At 53.0% G+C, this 27004-nt stretch overlaps 2 protein-coding genes across 3 annotated transcripts; both read right to left on the bottom strand.

Moving 5' to 3' along the window:
* Positions 1 to 486: 486 nt before the first annotated feature.
* Positions 487 to 16974, bottom strand: ANXA8L1 (annexin A8-like 1). 2 transcript variants are annotated; one of them, XM_007962690.3, is made up of 12 exons: positions 16722 to 16974; positions 12362 to 12452; positions 11101 to 11195; positions 9695 to 9808; positions 8848 to 8938; positions 8110 to 8189; positions 7564 to 7623; positions 6925 to 7018; positions 6589 to 6684; positions 4631 to 4689; positions 3779 to 3901; positions 487 to 1445 (listed from the first exon to the last, which is right to left on the bottom strand). In XM_007962690.3, exons 1-12 carry the CDS (start codon positions 16740 to 16742, stop codon positions 1386 to 1388), a joined length of 984 nt encoding a protein of 327 aa, XP_007960881.3. In that variant the 5' UTR covers positions 16743 to 16974; the 3' UTR covers positions 487 to 1385. The 2 variants fall into 2 exon arrangements, with proteins under 2 accessions (XP_007960881.3, XP_007960879.3); XM_007962688.3 differs by lacking the exon at positions 16722 to 16974 and adding an exon at positions 12767 to 12872.
* A 3405-nt stretch (positions 16975 to 20379) lies between these two features.
* On the bottom strand, positions 20380 to 24707 carry LOC103215866 (uncharacterized). The gene is made up of 3 exons (XM_007962691.3): positions 24601 to 24707; positions 22499 to 22561; positions 20380 to 20647 (listed from the first exon to the last, which is right to left on the bottom strand). Exons 1-3 carry the CDS (start codon positions 24671 to 24673, stop codon positions 20514 to 20516), a joined length of 270 nt encoding a protein of 89 aa, XP_007960882.1. The 5' UTR covers positions 24674 to 24707; the 3' UTR covers positions 20380 to 20513.
* Between the last annotated feature and the right edge of the window lie 2297 nt (positions 24708 to 27004).

Here is a 27004-nt window from a genome sequence, read left to right as displayed (position 1 = left end):
TGATGCGGCTGATTTTGGTTCAGGTAAAGCAAGAACTTTGCCGGTCACATCCACTGGAAAAAGACTGGGCTGTCAAAAGATTCAGTGAGTCCCCATCTTTGGAGGCAGCCAAGTGCACCCGGAGTACTTAACTGCATCCTGAGTACCCCCAGTATACCCTGAGTACCCAAGTGCATCCCAAGCACACCAAGGACCACCCCCGGGTGGATGCCAAGGGGATAGTCAGGCTGCAGGTTGGAACAGGACCAGCTGACTTTAAATCCCTCTCTAACCCTGAGATACGAGGATGTAGCCTATACATCAAGAAGTGAATAGAATCTACCCTCATTTGCAAGGGTTGTCCCCAGGGCAGCGGTGGGTGCGGCCCATCCAGTGTTCCCACTGGGAAATGCCCACAGGGTGCTCAGGCTTTGTGGCTCCCCAAAGCTCTGTTTCTGACAGATTAAATTGCTCCTACTCTGGTGCCTGCTAAACATCCAAAGACACTTTGAGTTGAATACAAATCTTTATTATTTTGAAAACCACAGCAAAGGCACTTCAGAATCTCCAGGTACCCAGTCTCAGTTGCCATTCAGTGGGGACAAGAGTGGTGCTGAGGGCATGGTCACGCCCTTCTGTGCTACATGCAGAGGAGTGCGAGGCCAGGGCAGCTGACCTGGTCAGCCACCAGGGGAACCCACGCCGCTTAGAACACAAAATTCCTTAGGTCAGGAATTTGTCGTTTGTTTTGTTATTAAGGTGGTAAGAGAATTTTTCATCCATTTAGAGCCTAACATTTTTAGATGAATGTTAATGGCTTCTTGGTTGGGATGGATACGTGTTCGTTTCTCAGCTGCTGAAGGATGTGTGTTCTAAAACAAAGGGGCTCCAGCCAGCTTTCTGGCTGCCTGATAGAGAAGCATATCAGTAAGACACTTGTTAAAAACCCATATTCCCTGGCCCCTCTTGTGGAGACCCTGTCTCAGTAGATGGGAATGGGGCCGAGGTCTGTATAACCTGTGCCCAGGAGACTCTGTGACCAGCTTGGGAAGCTCCTGCAGGGAGGAAGGAATGACCCACAAGCCCCCAGCCCCTTCATGCCGAGGCATCCGTCTGGCTGGAGAAACGCTAAGGTTGGCATTGTGCTCACACTGGGAAATGACGTGGAGGAAGTTGGGAAGAGGAGCCCAGGTTGGTTCCACCCTCTGGGTCAGAAACCCGGCTGGAAAGCACTGGAAATAGGGAAATAGAACACTAAAAGGCTGGGACTCCCCCTCCTCCACACCCAACCTGCGTCCATGGCTGAGGTTGAGTGAGGAGGCTTGGAGACTGTGTCCATGGCTGAGGTTGAGTGAGGAGGCCTGGAGACTCTGGCTTCATGGCCTTTGCCCTTGTTCTTCTGTGCCTCAGGGGTCGCTGCCCACCAGGCTCAGCAGGGCGTTCTTGTAGTCACCGCTGGTGTCTTCCTGTGGGCAGGAGATACATGAGCATGAGAAGGGTCTTGTTTGTGCCTGGCTTGGCAATGGCAGCATGTTGTTATGACTAACAGCTGTGCCCCTGTCCTGCACCTGGCCCGGCCCTTCAGGGTTCCTAGTCGCAGGGGTTGTGCCGTCACCCCTCTTTCCTTGTTTTTAATTTCACACCATTCCTTTGCATATCCTTTTGATTCTCTTAGCAACTACATGCAGGAGTGATGTGGAAAATGAATCAGAGACAGTTCAACTTCTAAACAAGGAAGATGTCAGCTGTCCCAGGGTTCTTTTCGGGAGCCAGGGGTGCCCAGCCATTCATTTACACAACACGATGCATCATTATTCAACACCTGCTGTGGCAGCTTGGGAACCAAGGCTGAGAGTGAGGCACCAGCACACACCTGGGGGCAGGGCCGGGGGTGGAAGGAGCCTGGACCATCGCGCCCTGATGGTGTGGCTGAGGCAAGCCCCTTCACCTCCGTGGGATTCATCTATGAAATGAGATTGATGCTGCGCTGCCGTACATCTTGCTGAGACGTGGTGAGAGCAGAGCAGGAGAAAGGCAAGCTGGTCTACCCTGCAGCTGACTCGCATCGGGTCCACAGTGTTTGTCTCCTGATGAGACTGACCTTGTGGTCTGATGGCTGAGGAGCCCTGTTTCTTAGATATGGGTAGGTCCTGATGGGACTGGCTAGTCCAGGGTCTGCACACAGAGCTGGGAAATGGGCCAGGTCAGATCACCCAGATTCTTCTTCATGCAGTTGAGAACAGTGGGGCCAAGAGAGGGGAGTGGATTCATTCACAGCAGCATGGTGAGGAAGGGGTAGGCTGGGGCTAGACTTTCCACACTCTGGAGCAGTTTAAGTCTCATGGTTATTGTCTGTTTTTCACCGCTTAATAAAATTTGCCTGTTTTGAACCTGAAATCTTGTCACAGGTTTCAAACTACAATTAATTTTTTTTTAAACTTTTTTCTTTCTAGACACAGTCTCACTCTGTCACCCAGGCTGGAGTGCAGTGATGCAGTCCTAGCTCACTGCAGCCTTGAACTCCTGGGCTCAAGCGATCCTCCTGCCTTGGCCTACCAAAGCACTGGGATTACAGGTGTGGGCCACCACGCCTGGTGATTTTTATTACTTTGAAGACAATTTTTGTAATAGTTTTTAGAAAGAGAAGCATTAAGTTTGTTTACTTTTTCAAATACATGAGTTATACTTGGAGTGTTTATACATTTGCCTCTTAATTTCAATGCAAGAGTTTTTAACTCATATTAGTATTGAAAACCATTTTTGCTTTAATGACATCTGTGGTCTACACTAAAAAGAAAATGTTTCGTCAAGGTATTCGTGATTCTAACCCAATTTTCTTAAGTTACAACATTAGATAAAATTTGAAGAGGGTGGCTTCATCTATCTCTAGAAATCTCTCTGATGCCATAAGGTACCATGTGTGGTTACAAGGGTTAATGACAATCAGCTCAGACCGTCTGCAGGTGATAGCAGCAGTCCAGGCTGGTGTGTGCCTTGCCCTCCTGTCTCCCAACAAGATTGGCTGGGGAGCCTAAAGTGAAACCAAGAATAATTCCAACCATCCCTTCCCCATGCCCACCTGCTGCCCCATCTTGAAACATCTGGAAACAGAAATGTCTTTTCCATCTATGGTCAGCTATGTTTCTTGAAAAGTGCACTTAACAACGACATCTGCGGAAGAGCTAGAGACTTGACGTAGTAGCCAAAGAAGACTTGGGGATATATTTGTCTTAATGTGACTTCTGCTAATGAAATCATCAAGACCTCAATTTGCAGACACCCCTAGATGAGCTGTTTCTCCCAATTATCGCAGTGTGATAATCACTCTGTGTTTTGAAGGCTCCAGAACTCTTGCTAATTGTAATCGGGTTAGACAGTCTATTGACACTCATCTGACTTAGAAGTTGGCTGCCAGGACTACTTAAATCTGGATTTGAGCGGTGGGCCCGATTCCTACCGGACTAGTGCATCTCATTGACTATTCAGAGGTGGCTTCTTCTGCAAGGATTTGGTGTCTTTTCCAAGGAGCCACCATAACTCAAATGTGAAACCAACTTTCTGAGTGGGACACAAGGGAGCCTCTGTGCCCTGGTCTCTGCATCTCCCCTCTGCCCCCAACTCCCCTTGGGATCCAGCCACACTGACCTCTGCTATTCCCTGCACACACCACATGGTCAGGAATGCAAGCTCATGGTGCCCACTGGGAAGGGAGGGGCTCACGTGGCGTTGGCCACAGCCTCCAGGTCTCCCCGAATGTCTAGGTTTCAGGCTGGCCTCAACATTGGGAATGGCTGCTTACCATGATCATGTTGCTGAGGGTCTTGCCGTACATCTTCTTGAAGTGACACTTGATAAGATTTAAGTCAATCTCACTCCTTGAAACGATGTTTCTTATCAGAGTCCCATCGCGTGTCCCTGCTCCCTGGGCAAGACAGCGGCCATCAAAATCCTGCCTCACCTTTCCTGTCCATCTCTGAGTGATGGACAGATCTGTGTGGTTGGGTTCTGGGGCTTTTAGAGGGAGGGAAGGAGCCTGTGCTTCAGTCAAGGAAGCATTAGGAGGGATGCTTTGGTGGCTTAGGGTGTCCACTCCCTCAATCCCTTCTCACCCACTGCCCAGAACTCTTCCTTTATGATGCCAGGTGCTCCAAACTGCATTATGTTTGGTTTGCCATATCATATTCTAGACACGAAATACTGCTCCAACAAGACTTCCTACTAGAGCAACAGCAGCAGTCAGCTCAGCCAGGAATTTCACAGGCAGGGCCTTCCTGCTCACCTTCATCCCTGACCAGTCTCATGTCAGCTGGGGCCACATGGCCAAGGGAATCGCATGCCCTCTCTCATTTCCTAGGCAGAAGTGGCCAGAGGGCTTGGGTTTCGGGTGTGGACCTAACTTCAGGGGATATCAGCAACCATCCATCAGAGAAAACAGGCATTGGTTTTAGTTTCAGGGAATTATTCACCTCCGGAGAGGCAGCGTCCCTTTCCCAGACTCAATTTCACCTCTGAGAACTAAAACCTTTCTGATCCACAACAGGTTGGGGTAAGAGAACTCCCCAGTGTGGAGGATGGTGGTGGCTTTGAGCTCCTTGACTTTGCACTTGGTGCTATGTAGGGTGACTGTCAGGAAGCAGAAGACAGGACATACCTTCATGGCATAGTAGAGTCTCTCTGCAAAGTAGCTGTGGAGGTTTCGGGTGCATTTCACTGGCAAACAAGAAAGCTATGTTAATGTCTGGAGCTGTTAGGTGGCACTGCTACAACTTTATCTTGCCTTGGGTCTTAAGAGTCAGTGTTGTGCGAGGCTTGGCATATTTCTTTGTGCCCTGCCTTTCCCAAAGTGAGAGGCTTTGTGTCAGGTGGTGTGGGACAGGGAAGGAAGCCCAGGGCACTGGGCACAGCTCCAAAGGCCCAAGCAGGCAGGCAAAGGGTAAGATGTGAAATGCACCGGACTCTGGGGCTTATCTGAAGACACCAGCTCAAGCCCATCCGAGGGCAGCTCAGACTCAGGACAGGCCCTGGGCTCTCAACCCAGAGGCACCTCCACCGAAAATCCAGTCACTCAGCTCCACAGAGGCACTGTGGTATCGTGGCTGCTGGCCTCAGAGTGCCCTCTCTCTGTCACTTATCAGCAGGAACCCTGCATTTTGAATTCCCATGTGACAAGTGGAGTTTGGCCCCAAAGGACTAAGGCACCTGGGGGCATCTGGTCCAGAGAGTGGGCCCATGCTTGCTCCCATGGGTGCTGCTCAGAGACTTGGCATCTGAGTGGGGAAGGTTGGCGTTTTCACCCAGAGCTGTAGGAGGAGCATGGGCTTTCAGTGAGGTAGGCATGTATTCACTTCCTGCCTTGATGGTGCAGTATGGTTTCATTACTTGACCTCCCTGACTCATCTGGGAAGTGAGACTGATGCAAGGTTTCAAGGGTAAGTAAATAGGAAGGCCCAGCATGACAGGGCACTGCATGGCTTCACTGTTCCCTGCTGGCAGACTTCATTCATGGCGGGTTCAGGCCAGATCCAGGGGTGGACTTTGGAAGCTGAGATTGGAGCAGGGGTGTGATTAGACGTCCTGACATAGACCGGATTGTGTCACAGCATCCAAGGCCAGCTGGGGTGTCTCAGATGGCCCTGTCCACCCAGAGAGGCAAGGACACAGCAGGGAGCCTGCTGGCTGCTGTCCTCTGCACGGAGGCAGCCTGGTGTGGAGCTGAGAGCTGCAGGCCAGGAGTCCGGACCTGGGCTCTGTGTGTAAGTGGGAGAAGAGACGTCCCTCTGCCCTGGGCCTCAGCTCTTTACTCTGCAGTGACTCTTCCCATTGTGATCTTAGCCCTGGACCCCACGAGAGCTCTGGAGTGGGTCCTCCTGAGAAGCCCTGACTTCCTGCTGTGGGGAAGATCCCCAGTGTTTCTCAGCACCAGACCATCTGTCACTCAATTTGGACTCAAGCTACACATCACTGTTTCTTCAACTGGCAATGAAGGCAGGGGCCAGGCCCCTGGCTCATGTCCAGAAAGGTGACTTTGTGCTGGCCAGGGCTTCATAACTAGAGCCAGAGTGCTCCCTGCATGGCTGCCATGAGTACACAAAGGGTTGAGGCTGGCATAATCACTGGCGTATGTATTCGTGTGTGCACACAAACACTGTCTCTCTCACACACACTCACATCCCACCCACACAGTCATGCACACACACCCTCAGGCACACTCTCATGCAAACACATTCTCACGCACACACACTCTCATGCACACACACTCATGCACACACACACTCATGCACACACACTCTCATGCACACACACACTCATGCAGACACACTCTCATGCACACACACACTCATCCACACACACCCACATGCACACACACTCACACAGCACTGGTCATCACGTGGGCATCACAGAGACCAATCCTTGGCAGCACACACTGGGACTCTAGAGGTGGAGCAGTCCCTGGGTGAAGGGGACAGGCAGAGCATGCATTGAGGGGACATCCCGTGAAGGTGACATGGATTATTTCTCTTGCGGTCACATCTCTAGGCCCTTTGTGCTTTTGGTGCTGCCCCACGGTGAGCCCTGTGGCCTGAAAAATATGCATGTCTGAGCTCTTACCCACAGTGAGCATGGCCTCCTCCAGCGAGCCGTGGGTCTCACTCTTGATGCTGTCGTCAATGCTCTTGTTGGCAATTTTCTCATACTCTTCAAACACTGTGGAGAGGGCTCTGCTCAGCGGATGGTCAGACCTCCTTGCGATGCCCCTCAGTGTCTCGGATCAGAGACTGCACATCAATGTGCTGCCCTGACCTCCCACTTGGTGGCCAGGGAAAGAGTCCTGGCCTCCCTGGCTCTCTCCCTAACTCTAGACTTGGCAAGGCAGAAGCATGAGGGAGAGACTCATGACCAGGATACCCGCTGTGACCCCGGCCCCAGCCCCTCCCTCCCTGGTACCTCTCAGCAGGTGAGTGGCACTGCGCGTGCACAGGATGGTGATGAATTTCATCTCATCAGTCCCACGGATCTTCTCGCCTGCCGCATACAGATCCTAGCATTGGAACACCCACAATAAGCCGGTGAGGGAGACCAAGGAGGTGAGGGACTGAGCCCCAGAGTCCCAGAGCTGCAGCCATGGCCGGGCCCTGTCCACTCTGACAGGCCAGCATGCTCCTCTGCTTGGTCATCTCTGACAGGGAGCTCCCCTTTCTCTAGCAGCTCTGGCTTAGAATCTTTTCTCCATCCTGGGCTACAATCTGCTCTAGGAACTGCCCGGTCCCCAGGCTTCCCTCTGCCAGCAGGCAGACCTACAAAACCCGGACACATTGTGTCCAGCACTGGGGCTCAGCATCCCCAGGTTCATGGGCTGTTGCTGCCAGGACAGAGCTTTAGTGCTCCCCGACCCCCAAGTCACGCTCCTTCCTGGCGAGTCTCCCAACACCCTCACTCTCCTCCCCAGACACCAGAGGGCAAAGGCCTACAGGGAGCTGAGCTGGGTGGGTCCCAGCTTAGTGTCAGAGAAAGCCCCCATGGGCAGAGGAGCTGGAGCCAGATGGCAGGGGGTGGGGCCACATGGCCAGCTGGGCGCAGCCTCACCTGTGCGTCTTGGAGGGCCAGTCCCGGGTCCACAAAGCTGCTCACATCATCCCTGCTGCCCTAGGAACAGAGGAGGTGGATCTGTAAGGCAGGCCAGCTGACAAGAGCATTAAGGGCAGAGGGGGCATCCTGGGCTTGGAGGGTAGGCATGGCTCTGCTGCTTTTTGGCTGTGGAAACTTCAGCAAGCCAGTTATTCTCTTCAGTCCTCGGTTTCCTCATTTGTACAATGGGGGTGGTAAGGACTGTCTCATAAGGCTTGGGGGATTCAGTGAGCTAAGGTAAGCAAAGTGCCTGGCATGAGGCCTGCATGAAGGCCCTGCTCTCCTCCCCCTTCCGGGACACTCTCACATGGCTGAGTAAGGACAGGTGTGGGGGCTCTGCAGTCAGGACCCTCTAATCATGCTGAGACACACCCAGTGAGCCCTGACTGCTGGCTATCCATGCCCCTGCCTTGACTCTTGTGGCTCTATTCAAGGGCTGCTCCCTGGGGTGGAGCTCTTAGGACCCCCAAACCACAGCACTCCCAAGAGCCTAGGCTGTGATACCTGCAGGAGGCACACCAGGATCCTCTCCAGGTAGCCACTTGTGTCTGCTTGGATGTCCTCCTCCAGGCTGGACCCGTAGTCTGCAGGGAAACAGGACCATGAGGCACAAGCAGAGGTCCACAGCCTACCCAGGGCCTGATTTCTTCCTTCCAGCCCTGTTCCCCATACTTCTCCTGATTAAAGCCTTCTAGGAAAGAAAGTCCTTGGCACAGGGCAGGGATGCAATGCCCGGGTGTCCAAGTGACTGCCACCTGGGTGGTGGTTCACGACTAGAAGCAACATGCATACACAACCAAGCACAAAGCACAAGCTGGACCAGATCAGAGAGCCAGGCCAGGGGCTGCCAACCAAGCTCCATTTCATCTCAAGGCTTGGCAAAGCCAAAGCCTCCAGCAAAACTCCCCACTGGCTACACAATGTGGAGGACTGACTGGCCTCTGCTAGCCTGGGGTTCACACCCCCCACTAACACCGTCCTCAGCGCAGAGATTTGAGTTGGTCACGTGCCTCTCTCCCCTGTAAGAGGAGCTGGTGAGCTTACAGATCAAGTCTGAGTCAAGTTCAATGTCACCATCAGGCACAGATCTTGGCACACGGTAGGTGCTCAGCACCTGTGGGTAAAAAAGTCCCCAAAGGGTCCTTTCTAGTGTGGTCCAGGTTACTTCTTGATCCTTGTTCCCTGCCAGGCTGCCAAAGCTTGTGGCCACTCCCGAGCCCCTCCATCTGTGCCACCCCTTACCTTCCTCATATGCCTTCATGATCTCCTGCAGCTGGTTCTTGGTCCGAGAGGCCAGGATCTCAATGATGACGCCCTCCTTGGTTCCTAAGCCCTGTGGACAGAAACCTCTGCCTGTTGGAGTGCTCTGCCATGACCTTCTGCTCTATCCACACCTTCTTTTCTCAAGATGCCTAAGCCTCAGGAAGGACCTCACTGCCCTGTCCCACTTGGAGTGGGAGGATGTGATGAGAAAATCACATGCTTGTCTTCAGTGATGGACATTGAGGGCAAGTGGTATGATGGGGAAGCCCTGTCTCAGCTCTCCCTCCTTAGCTGGGTGGTGTCAGACAGGCTGCTCCAGGTCCCGCAGCCTAAGCATCCCAATCCATAAACAGGAATAAGCCTCCCCTGCCCCAAAGGTAGATTAGGGGACACGGGTGTAAAATGCCTGGCAGTGCCCACGCAGCAAGTGTCTTTTCAAACAAAATGACGATCGTTACTGGGTCCCCATCCCTATTAATCTGCAAAAGCAGAGTCGTGAGAGGTAAAGGGAAACCCAGGGAGCTATGCCTGGGACTGTAGAGGCGGGTTTCCAATACCACTGTACACCTGAGCTTGTGAGGTTCTGAGAAGTACCGATTTTGGCTTCATCATGGCCACTCAACATGTCAGTCAGGGACCAGTGACCCCAGGTGTTGGGTGGTCTGAGCACCTGACTGGCTGCTCACTGGGCCCAGCTGTGGCCCATGTGGCCATTCCAAGCAGTGGCTCAAGGGGAGCTCGGGGCTGCCGGTGCCCGGTCCCCGCATTGCCCCTACCCAGTCATGTGAGCACCCCTGCCACTTCCCTGCCCTGTTTGCCTGGTTACCTTCACGGCGTCATGCAGCTCTTTGGCTTCGTATCTGTATGGCAGGTACATAAGGGCCACAATGAGCCTCTCGAACTTGCCGCTCAGCTCCGACTTCAAGGTCTCAGTGAGGTCCTAATGCAGGCACAGGGAAAGGTGGTATTTGTTATAAGCCAGGCCCACCTGAGTGCAGGCAGCGGCGTGGTGGCTGGGCCCAGGGGCTTGGGCTGGATTCCACGTGGGCCCTGCCACGTGCTGGCTGGGTTTCTTGGGCCAGCTCCTTAACTTCTCTGAGCATCAGTACCTTTACCAGGTACACGGAGATAAATATGCTCCTGCTTCATCCCATTGCTTTGGGTGTTGATAGACAGATGTGTGTGACTCAACTCAGCATTCAGTGCAGTGCTGGGCACATTATAAGCTCTCAGTAAAATGAAATTGGCATTGCTAGCTAGACTGCAAGCTCTGAGTGTGGCATCAGCATAAAATACGTGTGCCTCCTTCGAAGGGCACATATTGCTACAAGGAGCCACCAGGCTACATCAGCTGATCTGCAGAGCAGAAGAGAGATCAACGGCTTTGTCAGACCTGGATTTTAATCCCCACCTTGTTGATTACAGGCTCTGGGACCTTGGGCAACTTACAACCTCTCTGAGCACCAGTTTCTCCAAATGTTTGAATGCAAAGTAATGTATAGCTGTGAGGACTAAGAGAGGGAAACTGTAAAAATGCACACTGGGTTCTCCAAGAGAATATTTGAGCTGATCTTCCCTTCTTGAATCTCCAAACTAATGATTTGAGTCACTAGAGGCTTCAGGCAACCATGGCTATGTACATATTTAATCCTGTGTTTACTGTGTACCCCCAAATGTCAGGCTTTGCTCTAGAGGTGGAGGGCACGTGGGAGGAGAAACAAAGGGTCTGGCATACTTGTTCCAGGCTCTTAGAATTCCCAGGTGGCAGAAGGGACAAGGTGTGGGTGCAAGCAGCTGGACCGAGGAAAACGTACCCACACCCCAGAACAGAGCGAAGCCAGGCCTGCGTGCCCGGGGCATGGGAAAGAGAAGGTGGTCTGGGCTCAGGGGACAGGGCGAGATAGCCTGGGGGCAGGGAGGCAGACCTCCAGTGGGGCCTGTGGGGTGCATGAGAAGGAATGCTGTGAGAAGAGGCAGGAAAGGAAGCAGGGAAGGCCAGCCCCTGGCCCGGGCACTGACACCTAAAAGTAGGTCTGCCAGATAAAACACAGGGCGGCCAGTTACATTTGAATTTCGATAAAGAACAATTGTTTTCGTGCACACAGGTTCCATGTGCCCATGCTGCCAGTGGGCTGGCTCTAGGGGAAAGTCGTCCTGAATGGAGCTGCCTCCCAGGCTGTACCCCCAACCCCAAGGCTCACCTATCCCCACCCCCACCAGCCTTCCCCTTGCCTTGCCAAACTGAGCCTTGAAGGACTTGGCGATCTGCTGCCGCTGCGCGTTGCTTCTCTTGGTGAGCACATCGATGATAGCCTGCTCGTTGGTCCCTGCAGGGATACAGCGCGAGTGACCCTCTACCCCCAGGGTGACGCACTGGTAAGGGTGGAGGAGGGCAAGGTGAAGGCAGCTGCTTGGTGGCTAAGCAGCTGGGACCCGACACCTGGATAGTTCCAAACCCCTGGAACATTTTCGTGGTGTAAACAAGGCCCTTAGGAAATCTGCCTCCCCATTTCCTACCCCACACCACCACAATGCTGGGGTGTGCCCAGGGCCAGTCTCACAAGATGGAATCTGAGGTCTGGGTGGCTCTGGACATCAGCCCAGGCCTTTGGAGCTTGGCCGAGTGAGAGCTCCGACCCTGCCCTCCTTTGTGTTGGTTGCAGTAGGGGAAGGTCAAGACTAAGAGTCCAACCCCTGGATCTGAGGCCTGGCCCAGCAACTGCGTGGCATTGGGCAGCCAGCCTCATTTCCCTGGGCCTCCGTTTTCTCATTTGGGAAGTGGAGATAACTTTCTACTTCACAGAAAGCAGAGGGCATGAGAACGTTTTCTGGGCTTGTCAGGAGCGGCAGTTCTTGTTAATGCCCCTGATCCTCAGGCAGAGCCAGCTAAGGGGTCAGTCCCACCTGGGGTGAGGTCAGGGTGCATGCTCTGCTCTCAGGTCAGGAGGGCTTTCTGGGCAAGCTGTTTAAATCTGGCCTCAGGTCAGCCCTCGCCCACTCACAGTAGTGCTAAGGGCGGCACTGGGCAAGTGCTGGAGATGGAAAGGGAGCCGGCTCCATGGCCATCAACATGCGGCAAGGGGACCTTCAGTCAGCCCCACAAACTCCCCATACCTCACACTCCCAGCTCTGTTCCTGGCGTCGTACAGCACCATCCCCTTCATACTTCATGTGACACACGAGGCCAAGAATTATTGGGGCCACTTTACAAGTGAGAAAGCTGAGACTGATGCGAAGTCACTCACAGGGACACACAGCTGACCTCCCCACCCCTATTACCCAGGGAAGAGCAGCACCCTCCTGTCCAGTCTTGCAGGGTGGGTGCTGACCTCACTGCAGAAACAGAAGGCTGTGTGATTCTCTGGGTAGTGGAGTCAGTCTCAGAGTATCATGGGACACCCGAGCTCCCCAGATGTCCCCTGGCACCCGCTTGCCAGGGCTATGAGCAGAGAGGTCTTGAGCAGAGGTGGCAAAGCTGCCAACACCCACTCACCGATCCCCTTCATGGCTTTGTAGAGGGTCTCTGCATCAGGGTCTGGGTTGAAGTGGGAGCTGCTCTTCACTGTGACACCCTCCTGTTCAATCTGCAAGAGAACCAGGCCTGCTCAAAGCAGGCAGGGACAGGGAGGGCAGAGCAGGCTCCCAGCCCATCTTGTAGCCTGCCCTGACAGGGTAAGCCCCTCCCCTGGACATGGAGATCTGCTCAGCCCTTGCAGGCCAGTACTCAGCCCTTCAGCCCCTTGGACAACAGGGTGGAGTAGCCAGAGCCAGAGTTTGTGGGGAGAAGCCATGAAACCTTTCCTGTCCCTGCCTGTGCCATCTGAGGGCAGATAGCAGCCCCAGCCACACCCAGCTCCTTCCAGCATCACCCACCAGCAGCAGGAAGGGACAAACTCACCCAACGTTAGGGGAGAAAGAACACTTAAAGGCTTTCTGGAGCTGCATGCGCTGCCTTCAGAGCGTGCAGATGAGGCTGGAAGGCTGGGCATGGTTCTGCCTTTCTGAGGAATGGTTTGAGCTCAGTCTGCCCTCTTCCTGCGGAGTTAGGACTTACAGGAACTTAGAGGGCGGGGGCTCAGCTGAGCATCCTGATAATTCAGGGTATTTGCAAGTCCACAGGCCCATGGGGCTCAGAGCATCAGGTTTAGAAAAACCCGCAGGATGCTCTGCAGATTGTGAAATAAACCAGATAACCAGGTGCCTGAGCCCTTGACTTCCAAGCCTCCAGTTCAGGGCTTGCCTGAGGGCTCTTTAAACTGCAGAGTTTCTCAGATGATTAAGACAGACGACTCCTCATAAGTCTGTTTATGTTTCGGGTGGAGGAATGGTAAAGAGTGGAGGGATATTGGAGATAGGTATTGAATTAGAGGGAGACTCAGAGATACTCCAGGATGAAAAAGAGTTTAGTCCCATCCAGTCTTGTCTTCCATTCACCTATTCACTTATTCCTTCCATCACCTCCATCATTTGCCCTTCTACTTTCCCACCTACCCACTTATCCATTTGACTACCACATCCATCCATCCATCCCTCCATCCAGGCCCTGGGTTAGATTCTGAAAATACAGAGATTCCCATGGATGGCATATCTGTAAGTATCTTTCCTTTGAGTAAGAGGTAAGGCATCTTTCTGAACCCTTTGCTTTAATTTCAAATGTCTGGTGACAGATCTTCGTGAGTCATTTCTTAGCACCATGTTGCACAGCAGAAATTATTAGAAATAATTCCTATAGAAATTCCATCCAGGGACAGCCAATGTGGTCCCAGATATTGCTCATCAGTGTACACACACACACGATATCCCTTGCTTGTGGAGTAACGCTCTGCTATTACTCCTCTTAGCACTTTGAGCCCCTTGTGTGTACCAGACCTGGGCCAGGTGCTTTAGATGCAATGCTTATGTCACGGCTTCCTCAACAGTTGTGCTAGGTAAGTACTGATGCCTCACTTTACAGAAAGGGAGCTGGACTGCCTTACACGGATAGTAAGCAGTGCTGCTGGGACTCCCCAGCCTGACTCAGAAGCTGAGCTCTATCTACCTCCCCTGCCCTACTGATGACTCAACCTTTCCCAGGCAATGAGTGTTCCTGGAACATTCCACTGAAGGAATCTTCACCCACAGGAATGCAGGTCGTCTGGGAAGGTGGGGGGCATCTCAGCTCTCAGTGCCTGCCAGCTTCCCTCTGTCCCGGCTCTCTCGGGTGCTGTGGTGCACCAGCTAGTGGCCAGGTTGTGTGACTGCATCCCTCAGGAGCATGCAGTCCAGCAGGGGTGCGGTAGGGCTCAGGTGAAGCATTTGTAAGCAGCTCCCAGGCTGGTTCTTATTTTGCTGCATTAAGAAGCCTGTGTCTCACTTCTCACTCTAAGGTTTTAGAAAATAAGTGTTCTAGGCATTGGAGCCCTGGCTATCCGTGTGGAGTCCTGGAGCTCCAGAACCCCTGCTGAGAAGGAAGGGTCAGCCTCAGGCTCCTGCAGGGTCTTGCCCAGGGCCGTGCGAGTACAGACAGGCACATTTTCACTGAAAAGGTGATTCAGACCAGCCTGTGACTACATCTATTGATATAACTTGTTCTGTGACAGGCGCGGGGGAGCTGCCACACCTCGGCCTTCCCCTGCTATGTGGCTGCCCAGAGGCCTGGGAGATGGGTTTGTCTCTATGAGACACAGAGGAAAAGACAACACCAAAAAGAGAGGTGCAAAGGGGCTCTGCCTGCAGACAGAGTCTCTCCAGTGGCTCCCTCATCCCCTCCCATCCGTTCCTGGTCCAGCTTTGTGCCCAGAGGACACTGGGTCCTCGCTGGAAGCTCAGCTCTTGCAGGTGGGGTCTACCTGTGAACTTGCTGCCCCGAGCCAGCTCTCACATGAGGCATGGACGGCCAGGGTACAGTTTTGGCCCTGGAGTCAGGCTGTTCAGATTCTCACCCAGACTCTGACACTTACTAGTGAGTTCGGGCACCTACCCAGCCTACTTGTGCCTCAGTTTCCTCATCTATGGATAAGGATACTGGTGTCTAGTTCATAGACTTCTTTTTTTAAAATTTTTTTGAGTCGGAGTTTCGCTCTTGTTGCCCAGGCTGGAGTGCAATGGTGCAATCTTGGCTCACCGCAACCTCCGCCTCCCAGGTTCAAGCGATTCTCCTGCCTCAGCCTCCCTAGTAACTGGGATTACAGGCATGTGCCCACCATGCCCGGCTAATTTTGTATTTTTAGTAGAGACAGAGTTTCTCCATATTGGTCAGGCTGGGCTCGAACGCCCGACCTCAGGTGATCCGCCCGCCCCGGCCTTCCAAAGTGCTGGGATTACAGGCATGAGCCACCACGCCTGGCCTTCATAGACTTCTTGTGAGGTTCAAGGAAGATACTGAATGTGAGGTGCTTAGAGCAGGGCCCGGCACACAGTAGGGACTCAGTGAGTGCCACAGTGATCCTGTCAATTTGGCAGGTCCCTACATGGAGAGCCCTTTGTCCTGCTGCACTGGGTGCAAGGCCCAGTGTCAGACCACCTTGGCCAGCAACTGACTTTGGAAACCACCCAGCACTGGGCTCTCCCTGCCATGTCCACCTCCTCAAAGGCAGGTTCTCAGCAGCCTGGTTGAAGCTGGAGGCTGCCATGGCCCCTTGTCCTGGAAGATGGCTGCTTCCCTGGGGGCCAGGACAGCTGCCCCACCTCCCCCTGGCTTCCTCTGTGTCCCACCTGTCCAGAACCTAGCATGTCTGACCCTGAGGACCCTTGCCTGGGTTGTGACATCTATGATCCAGAGATTCCCTGAAGCTGGACAAGCCCGGTTCCCCACAAAAGCTCACAGAGAGCCTGGGGCTGGGCAGAGAGACCCAAGTGCTCTCTGACTGGAGCCTGCTGGCCATTGGACCCTAGCAAGTCACTCAGTGTCTCTGAGCTTCCATTTCCTCATCTGCAAAACAGAAAGTGCAGCCCTGACATCCTGAGGCTGCCTGGGAGGAAAGGAAAAGGGTGTGCAGAGCCGGCAGCCAGGAGATGTCACCTCTGTTCCCTCCTGGATATTCAACTCCTTAGCACAGCGATGGCCTCAGCCTCAAGCATAGATGGAAAGCTCCTGAGAACCCATCAGTTCTACTGGGGATGGGCTGCCCTGAGCCCCGGGTTTCTCAGGGTTCTAGTAGGCCAGGTCCTCCTGCTTCCCTCCTTCCCTCTCCAGTCTTGACAAATGAACATCATTGATGCCGGAGGTGAAGGCACTGATGGGTCCACAACAGCATGCTCAGGTTACTCTCCCGCTCAAAGCCCTTCAGTGCCGTCCCACTGCTCTTAAGGTAAAGCCTGGACTCCTCAGCCTGCCAGGCAAGGCCTTTCAGGACCTGGTCCTGCCTTCTTCCCCAGGTCCATGTCCTCTGAACCAGGACTCTCGAGCTGTGCTGAGTAGCTTCCCTCAAAGCCAAGCTCCCCGCCCTCTGACCCTCTGACACAGTTCCCTCTGCCGGGAGCAGTATGCCTGATTCTTCCCACCCAAATGCATGCGTGTGCGCACCCCATACACATTTACACACAAGGCTCAACCATGACACCCCCTCTTTTGAGTGGCCTCACCCCTGCAAGGGTCTCCCCTGGACTCTTCTCAAACCTCAGCTTCCCCCTTGCATTTCTAGGTTTCTTCATCGGCCTGTCTCCCAGCTCAGGTCCCATCCCTGCCATGGGCACTCTAGGCCTGGGGCTGTTTCATCTCGGCCCCTCCCCACCCTCCATGCTTGGCCCAGGAGGCAGCCAAATGTAGAACGAGCCACTCCCAGCCAAGGGCGACTTTACATTTCTCAGGACTCCCTGGTGACCAGCACCCAACACCGTGCAGGAGCCCAACTCTCTTGCCAGCTCCCACTTACCCAGGCTTTCCACCAGGCCATCTCGTTCACCTCGGGAGCACCTTTCCCAGGGAGATGAAGAGACACAGGTCGGCCTCCACTGGGACTCCACACGTCTGGCTCCTGCAGCCGAGGAATGAGCCGGCCGCTGCCTTGGGTGTGGGGGTGCAAGCCCGCCCTGGGCCACACCCAGCGCCACACCTGCCAGTCGCCCCCTCGCCCCCAGGCTCTGCCTGGCTTTGGGCGTCTCCTGTGGCTCCCAGGCCCCACCCAGACACTGTCCAGGCCTGCTCTCGGGAATTATGCAACTCACTGTCAGATATTTGGGCTGTGGCTGTTATGCATACTGGAAATTCTTAGCTCCAGCCTGTGAAATCCCCACTCAGTAAACACAGCTCCATGTTGATCAGGCTGGTCTCACACTCCGGACCTCAGGTGATCTGCCCTCCTCGGCCTACTAAAGTGCTGGGATTACAGGTGTGAGCCACCACACCCAGCCCATTTTCATCATTCTTAATAGCCATGGAGCATTCCATTTAATCAACTGTATATGCAGTATTTTTTTTCCCCCGGGGGCAAGGGGCTCACATTCACCACAGTTGGGAGGCCAGTTAGTGAGAAGGTGGCAGGCGGCACAGCCACCTTATACAGCATGCCATACTGGTCCACTGTCAGACCGGTGATGGCCTCAGTCCACCACCCCCCGGCTGACTCTGGCTCCTGCCTGACTCTGCCCACCACAACCGCTTGGGACCATTCAGAGGCATCACTGGAGGGTGTGTGGTTAGTGGAGCAGCTGGTAGTTCTCCGCATATCCCCTCTGGTCATGGGAAGGTCTCGTTTCTTTGGTGGAAGCCATTCCTGACTCCTCTCATGAACAGGTTTCATATTGCTTTGTGGTGTTCCTGGAGCCTGGAAGGAGTCGGCTTGCTCCCTGGGGCATCAGGAGAGGCTTCTCTGTAGCTTCTCTGTACTCCTCTCTGCTTCTGGCGGGGGCGCCCACATCTGAGCTTCCAGTGGTGCTTCTGAGCAGCTGTAGTAAGTATCCTCCCATCCTCCCAGCTGTCAGGCCTCTGAGCCCAAGCCAAGCCATTGCATCCCCTGTGACTTGCACAGACACGCCCAGATGGCCTGAAGTAACTGAAGAATCACAAAAAAGTGAAAGGCCCTGCCCCGCCTTAACTGATGACGTTCCACCACAAAAGAAGTGAAAATGGCCGGTCCTTGCCTTAAGCGATGACATTATCTTGTGAAATTCCTTTTCCTGGCTCATCCTGGCTCAAAAAGCTCCCCCACTGAGCACCTTGTAACCCCCACTCCTGCCCGCCAGAGAACAACCCCTCTTTGACTGTAATTTTCCTTTACCTACCCAAATCCTCAGCCCACCTGCACCCAGGTGATTAAAAAGCTTTATTGCTCACACAAAGCCTGTTTGGTGGTCTCTTCACAGGGAGGCGCATGACACCGGCTGGCTGGGGAGCCAGCCCATTTCACAGCACTTCCCGGGATCCATCTGCTTGTCCTAGAGCCTTGGCAACGAAGGCTGCTGCCATCCCCCGCCCCGGAGCCACCCCACACCCCTGTATATGCAATATTTGTTTACCGGTCCCTTTTGGTGTCCATCTAGGTACAGGTCTCATTTTTCGAGCTAAAGTATTTAGAATACACTGGAAGTAACAGATGTCACCTCCATATTGCAAGCCAAACCTAATAAGCAGAGCAAAACTTTTCATCCAAGTGATTTGGTTAACATTTTAGGATGTTTCTAATCTCTCAGTAATACAAATATGCTACAATAGATCTGTGTGTTTATCCTTTGGGCACCTGTGTGTACCTGTGCACACCTGGAGAATAAAGTCCTGTGAGAGGAACTGCCATCCAAAGAGGGTGTTTCGGTCTATAATACTGCCACCAACAATATGCTCGTGCTTCTGAGTTTGCGTTTGGATCAGGAGAATTTGAAAGTCATCAGGAACCAAACGAGGCTATAAGGTTCAGCTGTAGCTGGAAAGTGGCAAATGTTCCAAAGCTAAGACATTGGCTATTCCTGGGCTGTTCACAAACTGTGAGGCCAAGTCTAGATGAGATCCAGAAATACGGTGAGCAACTCACTTATTTTTTAAGCAAAACACCTTTTCTTCTAATTTATGGTAAGAACAAATAGCTTCCAGCAGAGAAATAGGGGATGCAATATTTTTACAAATTGCTTCTCTTTTTTTTTATTAAAAAAATTTTAAGTTAAATGCTACTTAAAGATATGTTTAACCTCTGTGATACTGACTTGCTCATGAGAAGAAAGAGAGAGGGCCAGGCCTCTGCCCACTACTACCCACTATCAACACGTAGGCCTGACATCAGTCGCTAAATATTCTGGGCCGGGCGCGGTGGCTCACGCCTGTAATCCCAGAACTTTGGGAGGCCAAGGCAGGCGGATGGGATGATAACGTCAGGAGATCGAGACCATCCTGGTAACATGGTGAAACCCCGTCTCTACTAAAAATACAAAAAATTAGCTGAGACTGGTGGCGGGCACCTGTAGTCCCAGCTACTCGGGAGACTGAGGCAGGAGAATTGTTTGAATCCAGGAGGCGGAGGTTGCAGTGAGCCAAGACCATGCCACTGCACTCCTGCCTGGGCAACAGAGTGAGACTCCGTGTTTAAAAAAAAAAAAAAAAAAATCAACAGTGGCTTCTAGGATGACTAAGCAGTGACTCAGTCTCTCCTTGACCGGATTCTGTGACTATCCAGCAGAAATGCTTATCTGATCTCTGCGAGAACAAGAAGCAGCTCAGTGGGGGCCTTCCTTGCTAAATTCTTTATCAAGCTGGTCTGTTATCTGCCCTGAGTCCTGCAAGAACATCTAAGAAAAATCCCCTAAAACATGCGAGACAAATGAGGGTCCTCCCTTGGCGTGTTCCTGAAGCACTGAGGTGCCTGAAAGTTTGTATAGTTTCTGGGGAAACAGTTTTTTAGGAAATGTAGCACAGACACTAACTATTCTTCCAGAAAAGCCCCTTCCTGACATGAAAGGTCTTAGCATGAGAGAGAAGCATCTGATTCATCATGGGAGCCTATTCAACCAGCAGCAGGGGCCCCAGTGCCAGTGTCCGCCTCAGCAGAGGAGACACGGGGGACATGCAAAGTGTTTCTGTTGAAAAATATTTCACCTAGGGTGACTATAGTTAGCAGGAATATATTGTATGTTTCAATGTAGCTAGAAGGCTAGGCACAGTATCCCATGCCTATAACTCCAGCATTTTAGGAGGTCCAGGCAGGCAGATCACTTGAGGTCAGGAGTTCAAGACCAGCCTGGCTAACATGGTGAAATCCCATCTCTACTAAAAATACAGAAAAAAAAAAAAATTAGCCGGGCATGGTGGCCTGCGCTTGTAGTCCAAGCTACTCGGGAGACCGAGGCTGGAGAATTGCTTGAACCTGGGAGGCAGAGGTTGCAGTGAGCCAAGATCACACCATTGCCCTCCAGCCTGGGTGACAGAGCAAGACTCTGTCTCAAAACAAAAAACAAACAAACAAAAAAAGTAGCTAGCAGAGGGGACTTGAAATGTACCCAACACATAGTAATACCAAATATTCATGGTGATGGACACCCCAAACACTGATTGATCACCACACATTCTGTGCATGTAATAAATACTCAAATGTACTCCATAAATACGTAAAATATTTTATATCAACAAGAAAATACTTTGCCTAGTGTTTCCATCCAAATGGGAATAAATCCAGGGCTTGATGTACTCGTTTCATGGTTTTTTATTGAGACTCGGGAAGGGTGGGCCGTGGTAGCAGGTGCACTCACTGTCCAAGTTTGTCCAGACTCTCTGCTGCATGGGTGATGGCATTTGTGACTGTGTTGGTCACTGTCTCAGTGACTTCCTTCATCTTTTTGTCCGCTGACTCTTGGGCTTTCTTTACAGCTTCGGCAATGGCTGTTGGAAAGAAAGAGGAAGAATGTCCTAGTGATCCACCCGCTGAACTTGTGTCCCCTTGAGTGGCCTGTGGGATGTGGCCATCTTAATGGATTAGTCCCTGGAGTGGCCCAATGGGACCAAGGGCAGCAGGACTCCTGGCAGAATGAATTTGAGTTTGGTTTTAATTTCCCCAACAGCTTGTATTTCTTCAGCTGTGAGTGAGACTGAGCATCTCATGGGTACATTGCCTGCTTATCCTTTTTTCTGGAAAATGCCTGCTCATGTCTTTTGACCATTTTTATATTGGATCGTTATATTGGATTATCATTTTTATTACAAATATTTTTAATGAGTTTTTCTTTTGCCTTGGTTTATAATTTTTTTTTTTTTTTTTTTTTTTGGCTATAGAAAATTTCAAAGTTTTGGATTGCTAAATTTACTTAATATTCCCTTTATGGCCACTAGTTTTTTTTGTCATGGTTCTAAAGATTCTCCCCTCTCCAAGATTAGGCCAAAGTCTCTTATGTTATTACAATGTCTAAATGTTTATAATGTCTTCCCCCTCAAAACTCCTATGTTGAAATCCTCAGCCTTAATGTAATGATATTAAGAGGTGCAGCCTTTGGGAGGTTGAAATTAGCACCCACATAAAAAAGACCACAGAGTAAGCTAGCTCCTTCCACCATGTGAGGACACAGCTAGGCCCATCCACGAACCAGGAAGACGCCCTCACCAGATGCCAAAACTGCCATTGCCTTGACCTTGGACTTCGCATCCTCCAGGAGTGTGAGAAATAAATTTCTGTTGTTTCTAAGTCACCCAGTTTATGGTTTGTTTTTGTTTTTGAGACAGTCTTGCTCTGTCACCCAGGCTGGAGCACAGTGGTACAATCTCAGCTCACTGCAACCTCTGTCTCCCTGGTTCAAGGGCGTCTCCTGCCTCAGACTCCTGAGTAGCTGGGATTACAGGCATGTGCCACCACACCCAGCTAATTTTTGTATTTTTAGTAGTGATGGGGTTTCACCATATTGGTCAGGCTGGTCTCGAACTCCTGACCTCAGGTGGCCCACCTGCCTTGGCCTCCCGAAGGGCTAGGATTACAGGTGTGAGCCACTGCACCCGTCCTATGGTATTTTATAATAGCAGCCTGAGCTAAGATGGTTATCTCCTAGTAAGTTAATAAATTCATATATGTAAATTTAAGTCCTTCATCTACCCGGAATCTATTTTGTTGAAACAGAATGAAATATACACATGCTTTGTGCATAGTTTTACTCATAGCTCACACATATCAATTTAACATTTAACATAGAATTTTACAAGTTTTTTTTTTTTTTTTTTTTTGAGACGAAGTCTCACTGTTGCCCAGGCTGGAGTGCAGTGACGCCATCTCGGCTCACTGCAAGCTCTGCCTTCCGGGTTCATGCCGTTCTCCTACCTCAGCCTCCCAAGTAGCTGGGACTACAGGCGCCCGCCACCACGTCCAGCTAATTTTTTGTATTTTTAGTAGAGACAGGGTTTCACCATGGACCTCGTGATCCACCCAGCTCGGCCTCCCAAAGTGCTGGGATTACAGGCATGAGCTGCTGCGCCCGGCCGTGTTAAATGTTTTGTCCCAGTGTGCTGTCACATAGTCTTTTGTGACTTTGTCTTCTTATCATTCCACAGAGAGAACCATCTAGACAGTGCGCTAATGCAGTACGCTCTGTGGCCTCCGAAGAGCATAGATAACTGCCCCAGCCAAGAGGCTCTGAAAGGCTGCGACATCAGGGACAGAGTTTGACCTGGTTAGTCAAAGAACAGGTTGGCCCAGCACCTGGCTTCCCTTCCTCCCTCCCTGCTTCCCTGCCCGACCTCAGCCAACTGTACCTTTCTCTCCAGTCTCCTTGGCATGTCCCACGACCTCCTTCACCACTTCCTCCACGGCATGAACTGAACAGAGGAGACAAGTCCAGGGTGAGGGCTCAGAGCAGGCCCACTCCCTCCCAGTCCAGGGAGAGGTCTCAAAGAAGGCCCACTGCTCCCCAAGTCCAGGGTGAGGGCTCAGAGCAGGCCCACTGCTCCCCAAGTCCAGGGTGAGGGCTCAGAGCAGGCCCATGCCCGCCGAGTCCAGGGTGAGGGCTCAGAGCAGGCCCATGCCCGCCGAGTCCAGGGTGAGGGTTCAGTGCTGGCCCACTTATCCTCACAATGGACCTATACGTCCCTGGACATCCAAGGTGGGGCTCTGGGATGCCACCCCCAGCCGGGACAGACTGGCTCATGAGAAGGAACTTCCCCCACAGCTGGCTTCATTTGGAGATGCTGGGCCCTGGCTGCCTGAAGATGAGCTCAGTGAGTCCCATGAGGGCACAGGTTTCCCAAGCCCCTTGGCCCTGCCCGGCCTGGAATGGCAATGAGCAGGCCGTCTTGCCAGCTGAGACATGAAGCCCAGGCTGGGCCTGTGTGCCAGGTCACACCCCTCTCAGGATGTGCTGGTGCCTGCCTCAGGTCGGTTTCCAAAGCCTCATCCAGTAAAACCACATCTCTCAAAGCAATTCCTCCAACAAGAGGGAATTCTCTGCCTACTTCAGGGTTTTTAAAGTGTGGGTGGTAGCGTGCTAGAACTGAAAAATTTCGGAGTCAGAAGCAATGGTTCTTACTCTAACTCTACCTTCCACCTCTGGGTTCCCTCATCTTTAGAATCGGAATTTGTTGGGATGATGAGACCAACACCAGGTCGTGGGGGCGACAAAGTCCCACGGAGACAAAGAAATGAGAAAAAGTTTGAGAGAGAAAATAGGACCAAGAGGTCATCGTGAGTGTGGAGGTTGCAAAGGCCCCAAGCTCTGGGAACCCACCTATTTATTGGTCATCTAGCAAGGAAACAGGTGGTGAGGGTGTGGGGGTTGAAAGGAAAAGGTGTATCAGGTGGATGAGAAACGTATGGCTACTTGAGATAATGGGAGTGCTGGAAGCAAGGAGCCAGCAAGTCTAGCAGACATGCAAGCACCGCCTCAGCTTCTCTCCCAACACTCAGCTTTTCTCCCAACAGGAATCAGAAAACTCAGAGGCTAGTGAAAGGTTAAAGTAGGTGGTCCACACCAGCTGCAGAGTCAAAAACAAAATATGCATCTGCTGCCATTTAGAAAGAGGACACAAACTCAGGCAAGACTGTTTTTCACACAATGACCCACGGGTGGGGTCTGGCTGGATCTCCCCACACACAGCTGCTGACTTCTGCCTACAAAATACACTTCGGGACTGGGCACGGTGGCTCACGCCTGTAATCCCAGCACTTTGGGAGGCCAAGAGGAACGGATCACTTGAGGTCAGGTGTTTGAGACCAGCCTGGCCAACAGGGAGAAACCCCGTCTCTGCTAAAAATACAAAAATTAGCCGAGCATGGTGGTGGGTGCCTGTAATCCCAGCCACTCAGGAGGCTGAGGCAGGAGAATCACTGGAACCCAGGAGGCAGAGTTTACAGTGAACCGAGATCGCACCACTACACTCCAGCCTGCGGACAGAGCAAGACTCCATCTCAAATACAAATAAAAATAAAAATAAACATGCTGTAGGGGACTTGGATGACATTGAAAATGTCCTTTTTGACTTTGAACAGATCAGACTTGGTGACTTGTTAAGAAATCTCTGAAGCTTTAAAGTTATGGTAAAAATAAAAATCTATCTTCCTTTTCCTGCATAGGTTATTCAGAATAGGCTGTTTTGACAAGAAAGGTTCCCCAGATTTCCAGAAGGAAGGGTCCAAGCTGCCAGTGTTCACCCAGCACCAGAACTCATGCCCTGCCCCCAGGAGACCTCCCCAGCTCTGCACCCCTCAACTCCGTGCTGTCCTGGTGGGGCTGGAGACCAGGGTTCCTGAAGGACCAAGGCCTCCCCCCAGGTCCTCACCTGCCTACTAAGATCCGCCTCCAACAGACCCAGTCTGCCCCAGATCCCCCCAGCCCAGGTAGAAAGGAGCCCCAGGTCCTCACTGGCTCCCTCGGTGGCCTTCTCGGTGCGGTGGGCCATGCCCTCAGCAGCCAGCTTCCCCAGGCCTCCCAGCATCGCGTGGCAGCAGACAGTGGCCAACTAGGATGCTGAGGACTGGCCCAACGTGCTTTTATAGCTGCCTCTGGTGCCTGTTTACGCTCTGGCCCCAGCCCAGTAGGAGGCTGGACAGGTGAGTCAGAGAGGGCGGCAGCAGGAAGGGGCTGGGTGGAGCCACCCTGGCACTGGGGTAGCAGCATCCCCTGACAGCACGAGACTTCTATAACCCTGTCCTAGGGACCCCGTGAAGGACAGGGGCAGGGAGCAGGGCTGAGGCTGGACAGGAGAGATCTGGACATGTCTCTTCCTTGAGGCAGGGGGCATGAGTCCCAGCCCCCCCGAGACCAAAGCTTCCCAAGCCTGGGCACGGATATGTACCTGGAGACAAGGCCCAGGATTCCAAGCCTGCTGCTCAATGTCTCCAGTATGGCCCAGTGGGGGGTTTGGGGGTTCTATGGGCCTGGAGACCTGGGCAGTGCTTTGGGTCACAAACACTAGTGGAGTGAGGGTGACTGCCCTCCCCATTCCTGGAGACCCTGGCTCTGCAGAGAAGTTTGTAAGCCTCCATGGGATAGGTGGGGTGTTCAGGGTGGTGCCTTGCCCAAGGCAGAGGGGGGCACAGCACTGAGCAGAAGCGTAGTCATCTGGGACTGCTAAGCTGATGCTCACTCACCCAAGAGGCTCTGTGACGTCAGCGTTGCCCTCCTATCCCCTGGCAGTCCTGGAGGAGTAGACAGAGGCCTCCACCACCACTCAAGGAGATGCTTCTGGCCCTAGTTAGAATCCCCAAGAAAGCAGCTTCCCTGGCTCCTGGCACATCGCATGAGGAGTGGCAGGGCTGCTCCCTAGTCACTCATGATGGACAGAGATGCCTCAAGCCACCTGCCACATGCTGCTTCCCTTAGTCACCAGCCCAACCTGAGCCTCCGTTTCCTCATCTGTAAAATGGGGATAGCATGCCTTCCTGGCTGTGTCACTAATCATCCCTGAGACAAAGCATGCCAGCTCCTGGTAAACACCTGTTCCCTCCACTCGTCACTGAGGTGCTGGGCGGTGCCCTTTGGCAGTGAGTTCTGACCAACCGGTGGGGTGGGCCAAGGAGTGACTGGGACATGAGGCTGCCTGGAGCCAGAGGGCTGGGGGATGTGACTTCCGCTGGCCGGGAGCCAAGGAGAGGTGTTCCTGTGCTCCTCCTTCTGGGGTGCAGGCCTGGGGCAGGGGTCTGAGGCTCTCTCCCCAATGCAGGCTCCTGGAGCTGCTCTCCTGGCTGTGTTGGAGCTTGATTAGTTTACTGAACTGTGGGCCCTCCCAGCCTGGGACTCGGGAGCTGAGACCCTCTTGCATGCCTGCATGGTGTTTGGGGGCTCCAGGGCTACGGCCAGTCCCCCTAGGGTGGGCAGTGGGTATCGTGGGCAGCAGGACCTCTGGGTCTCAAGGGCACGGCCCCACACATGCCATTGCTGTCTCCTTTGGGCAGGGGTGAATCAGGGCTTAAACAATTTAGAGGGGCCCTCTTTATGAAAGGGAACAATCATATGATTCCTGCTCATTTTTCATTTATATACACATGAACTTCTGGACCCAGACGGGGCTGTGAAAGTCAGGGGCCTGGAGCTCGGGCGGGTCCAGATGACCCTGTCCTCCTTTTGTAACAGCCAGAGTCCAGGATGTTTTGCCCAGGGCATTGGGCTGGCACTTCAGAGGGTTGGGGGGCGGGGTGACCCTGGGGACACGGCTGGTGGGAATTGTGCTAGGAAACCTCAGGGATGCTCCCTGGACCTGTCAAAGCCCCTTCCCTGCTCCTTCTGAGGCTGTGTGTCCCCCACCCCCACAGGGGTCCTTTCTATGCCTGTTCCCCTGACAAGTGTCATCTGCCTGCTCTAGAATGGCTTCCACACCCCACAGACCCCCTCCTCGTGAGCTCCCACCCTAGGGTACTCTGCACCAGTCCCCTCTCTCAGGAGCTCACCAGCCCCAGACAGCCTGTTGTCAGAGCTCAGCCACACAGCAGGACCCTGGCCCACTGCCCAGCCCAGAGCCAGGCCCACCACAGCCTCTGGGGACAACTGCCCTTCCCCCCACCCCCTCCATATGGTCCCTGCCCATGAGACCCTGCCCTGCTAATTTAATGCACTGCCTTGGTGTGAGCACTGCGATTCTAATGACAACACCCCACGGCCCTAGACCTCCTGGGCAAGGCTGGGTCCAGACACAGATCCCGAATGCCCGCGGGGTAGAAGGCAAGAGGCCTGGGGAGGTCCAGGACCAGACATGGGCCCCAGGCCCTGGTGCCCTCCCACTTGACCTTCCAGCTGCTGCTGCTGTGACCAGAACCCTGTCCACCCAGCC

The sequence above is a fragment of the Chlorocebus sabaeus genome, chromosome 9 (assembly GCF_047675955.1).
Source record: "Chlorocebus sabaeus isolate Y175 chromosome 9, mChlSab1.0.hap1, whole genome shotgun sequence".
Classification (NCBI taxonomy): Eukaryota; Metazoa; Chordata; class Mammalia; order Primates; family Cercopithecidae; genus Chlorocebus; species Chlorocebus sabaeus.
Note: the sequence above shows the minus strand (reverse complement) of the source record. Positions and strands in the feature narration are given on the sequence as shown.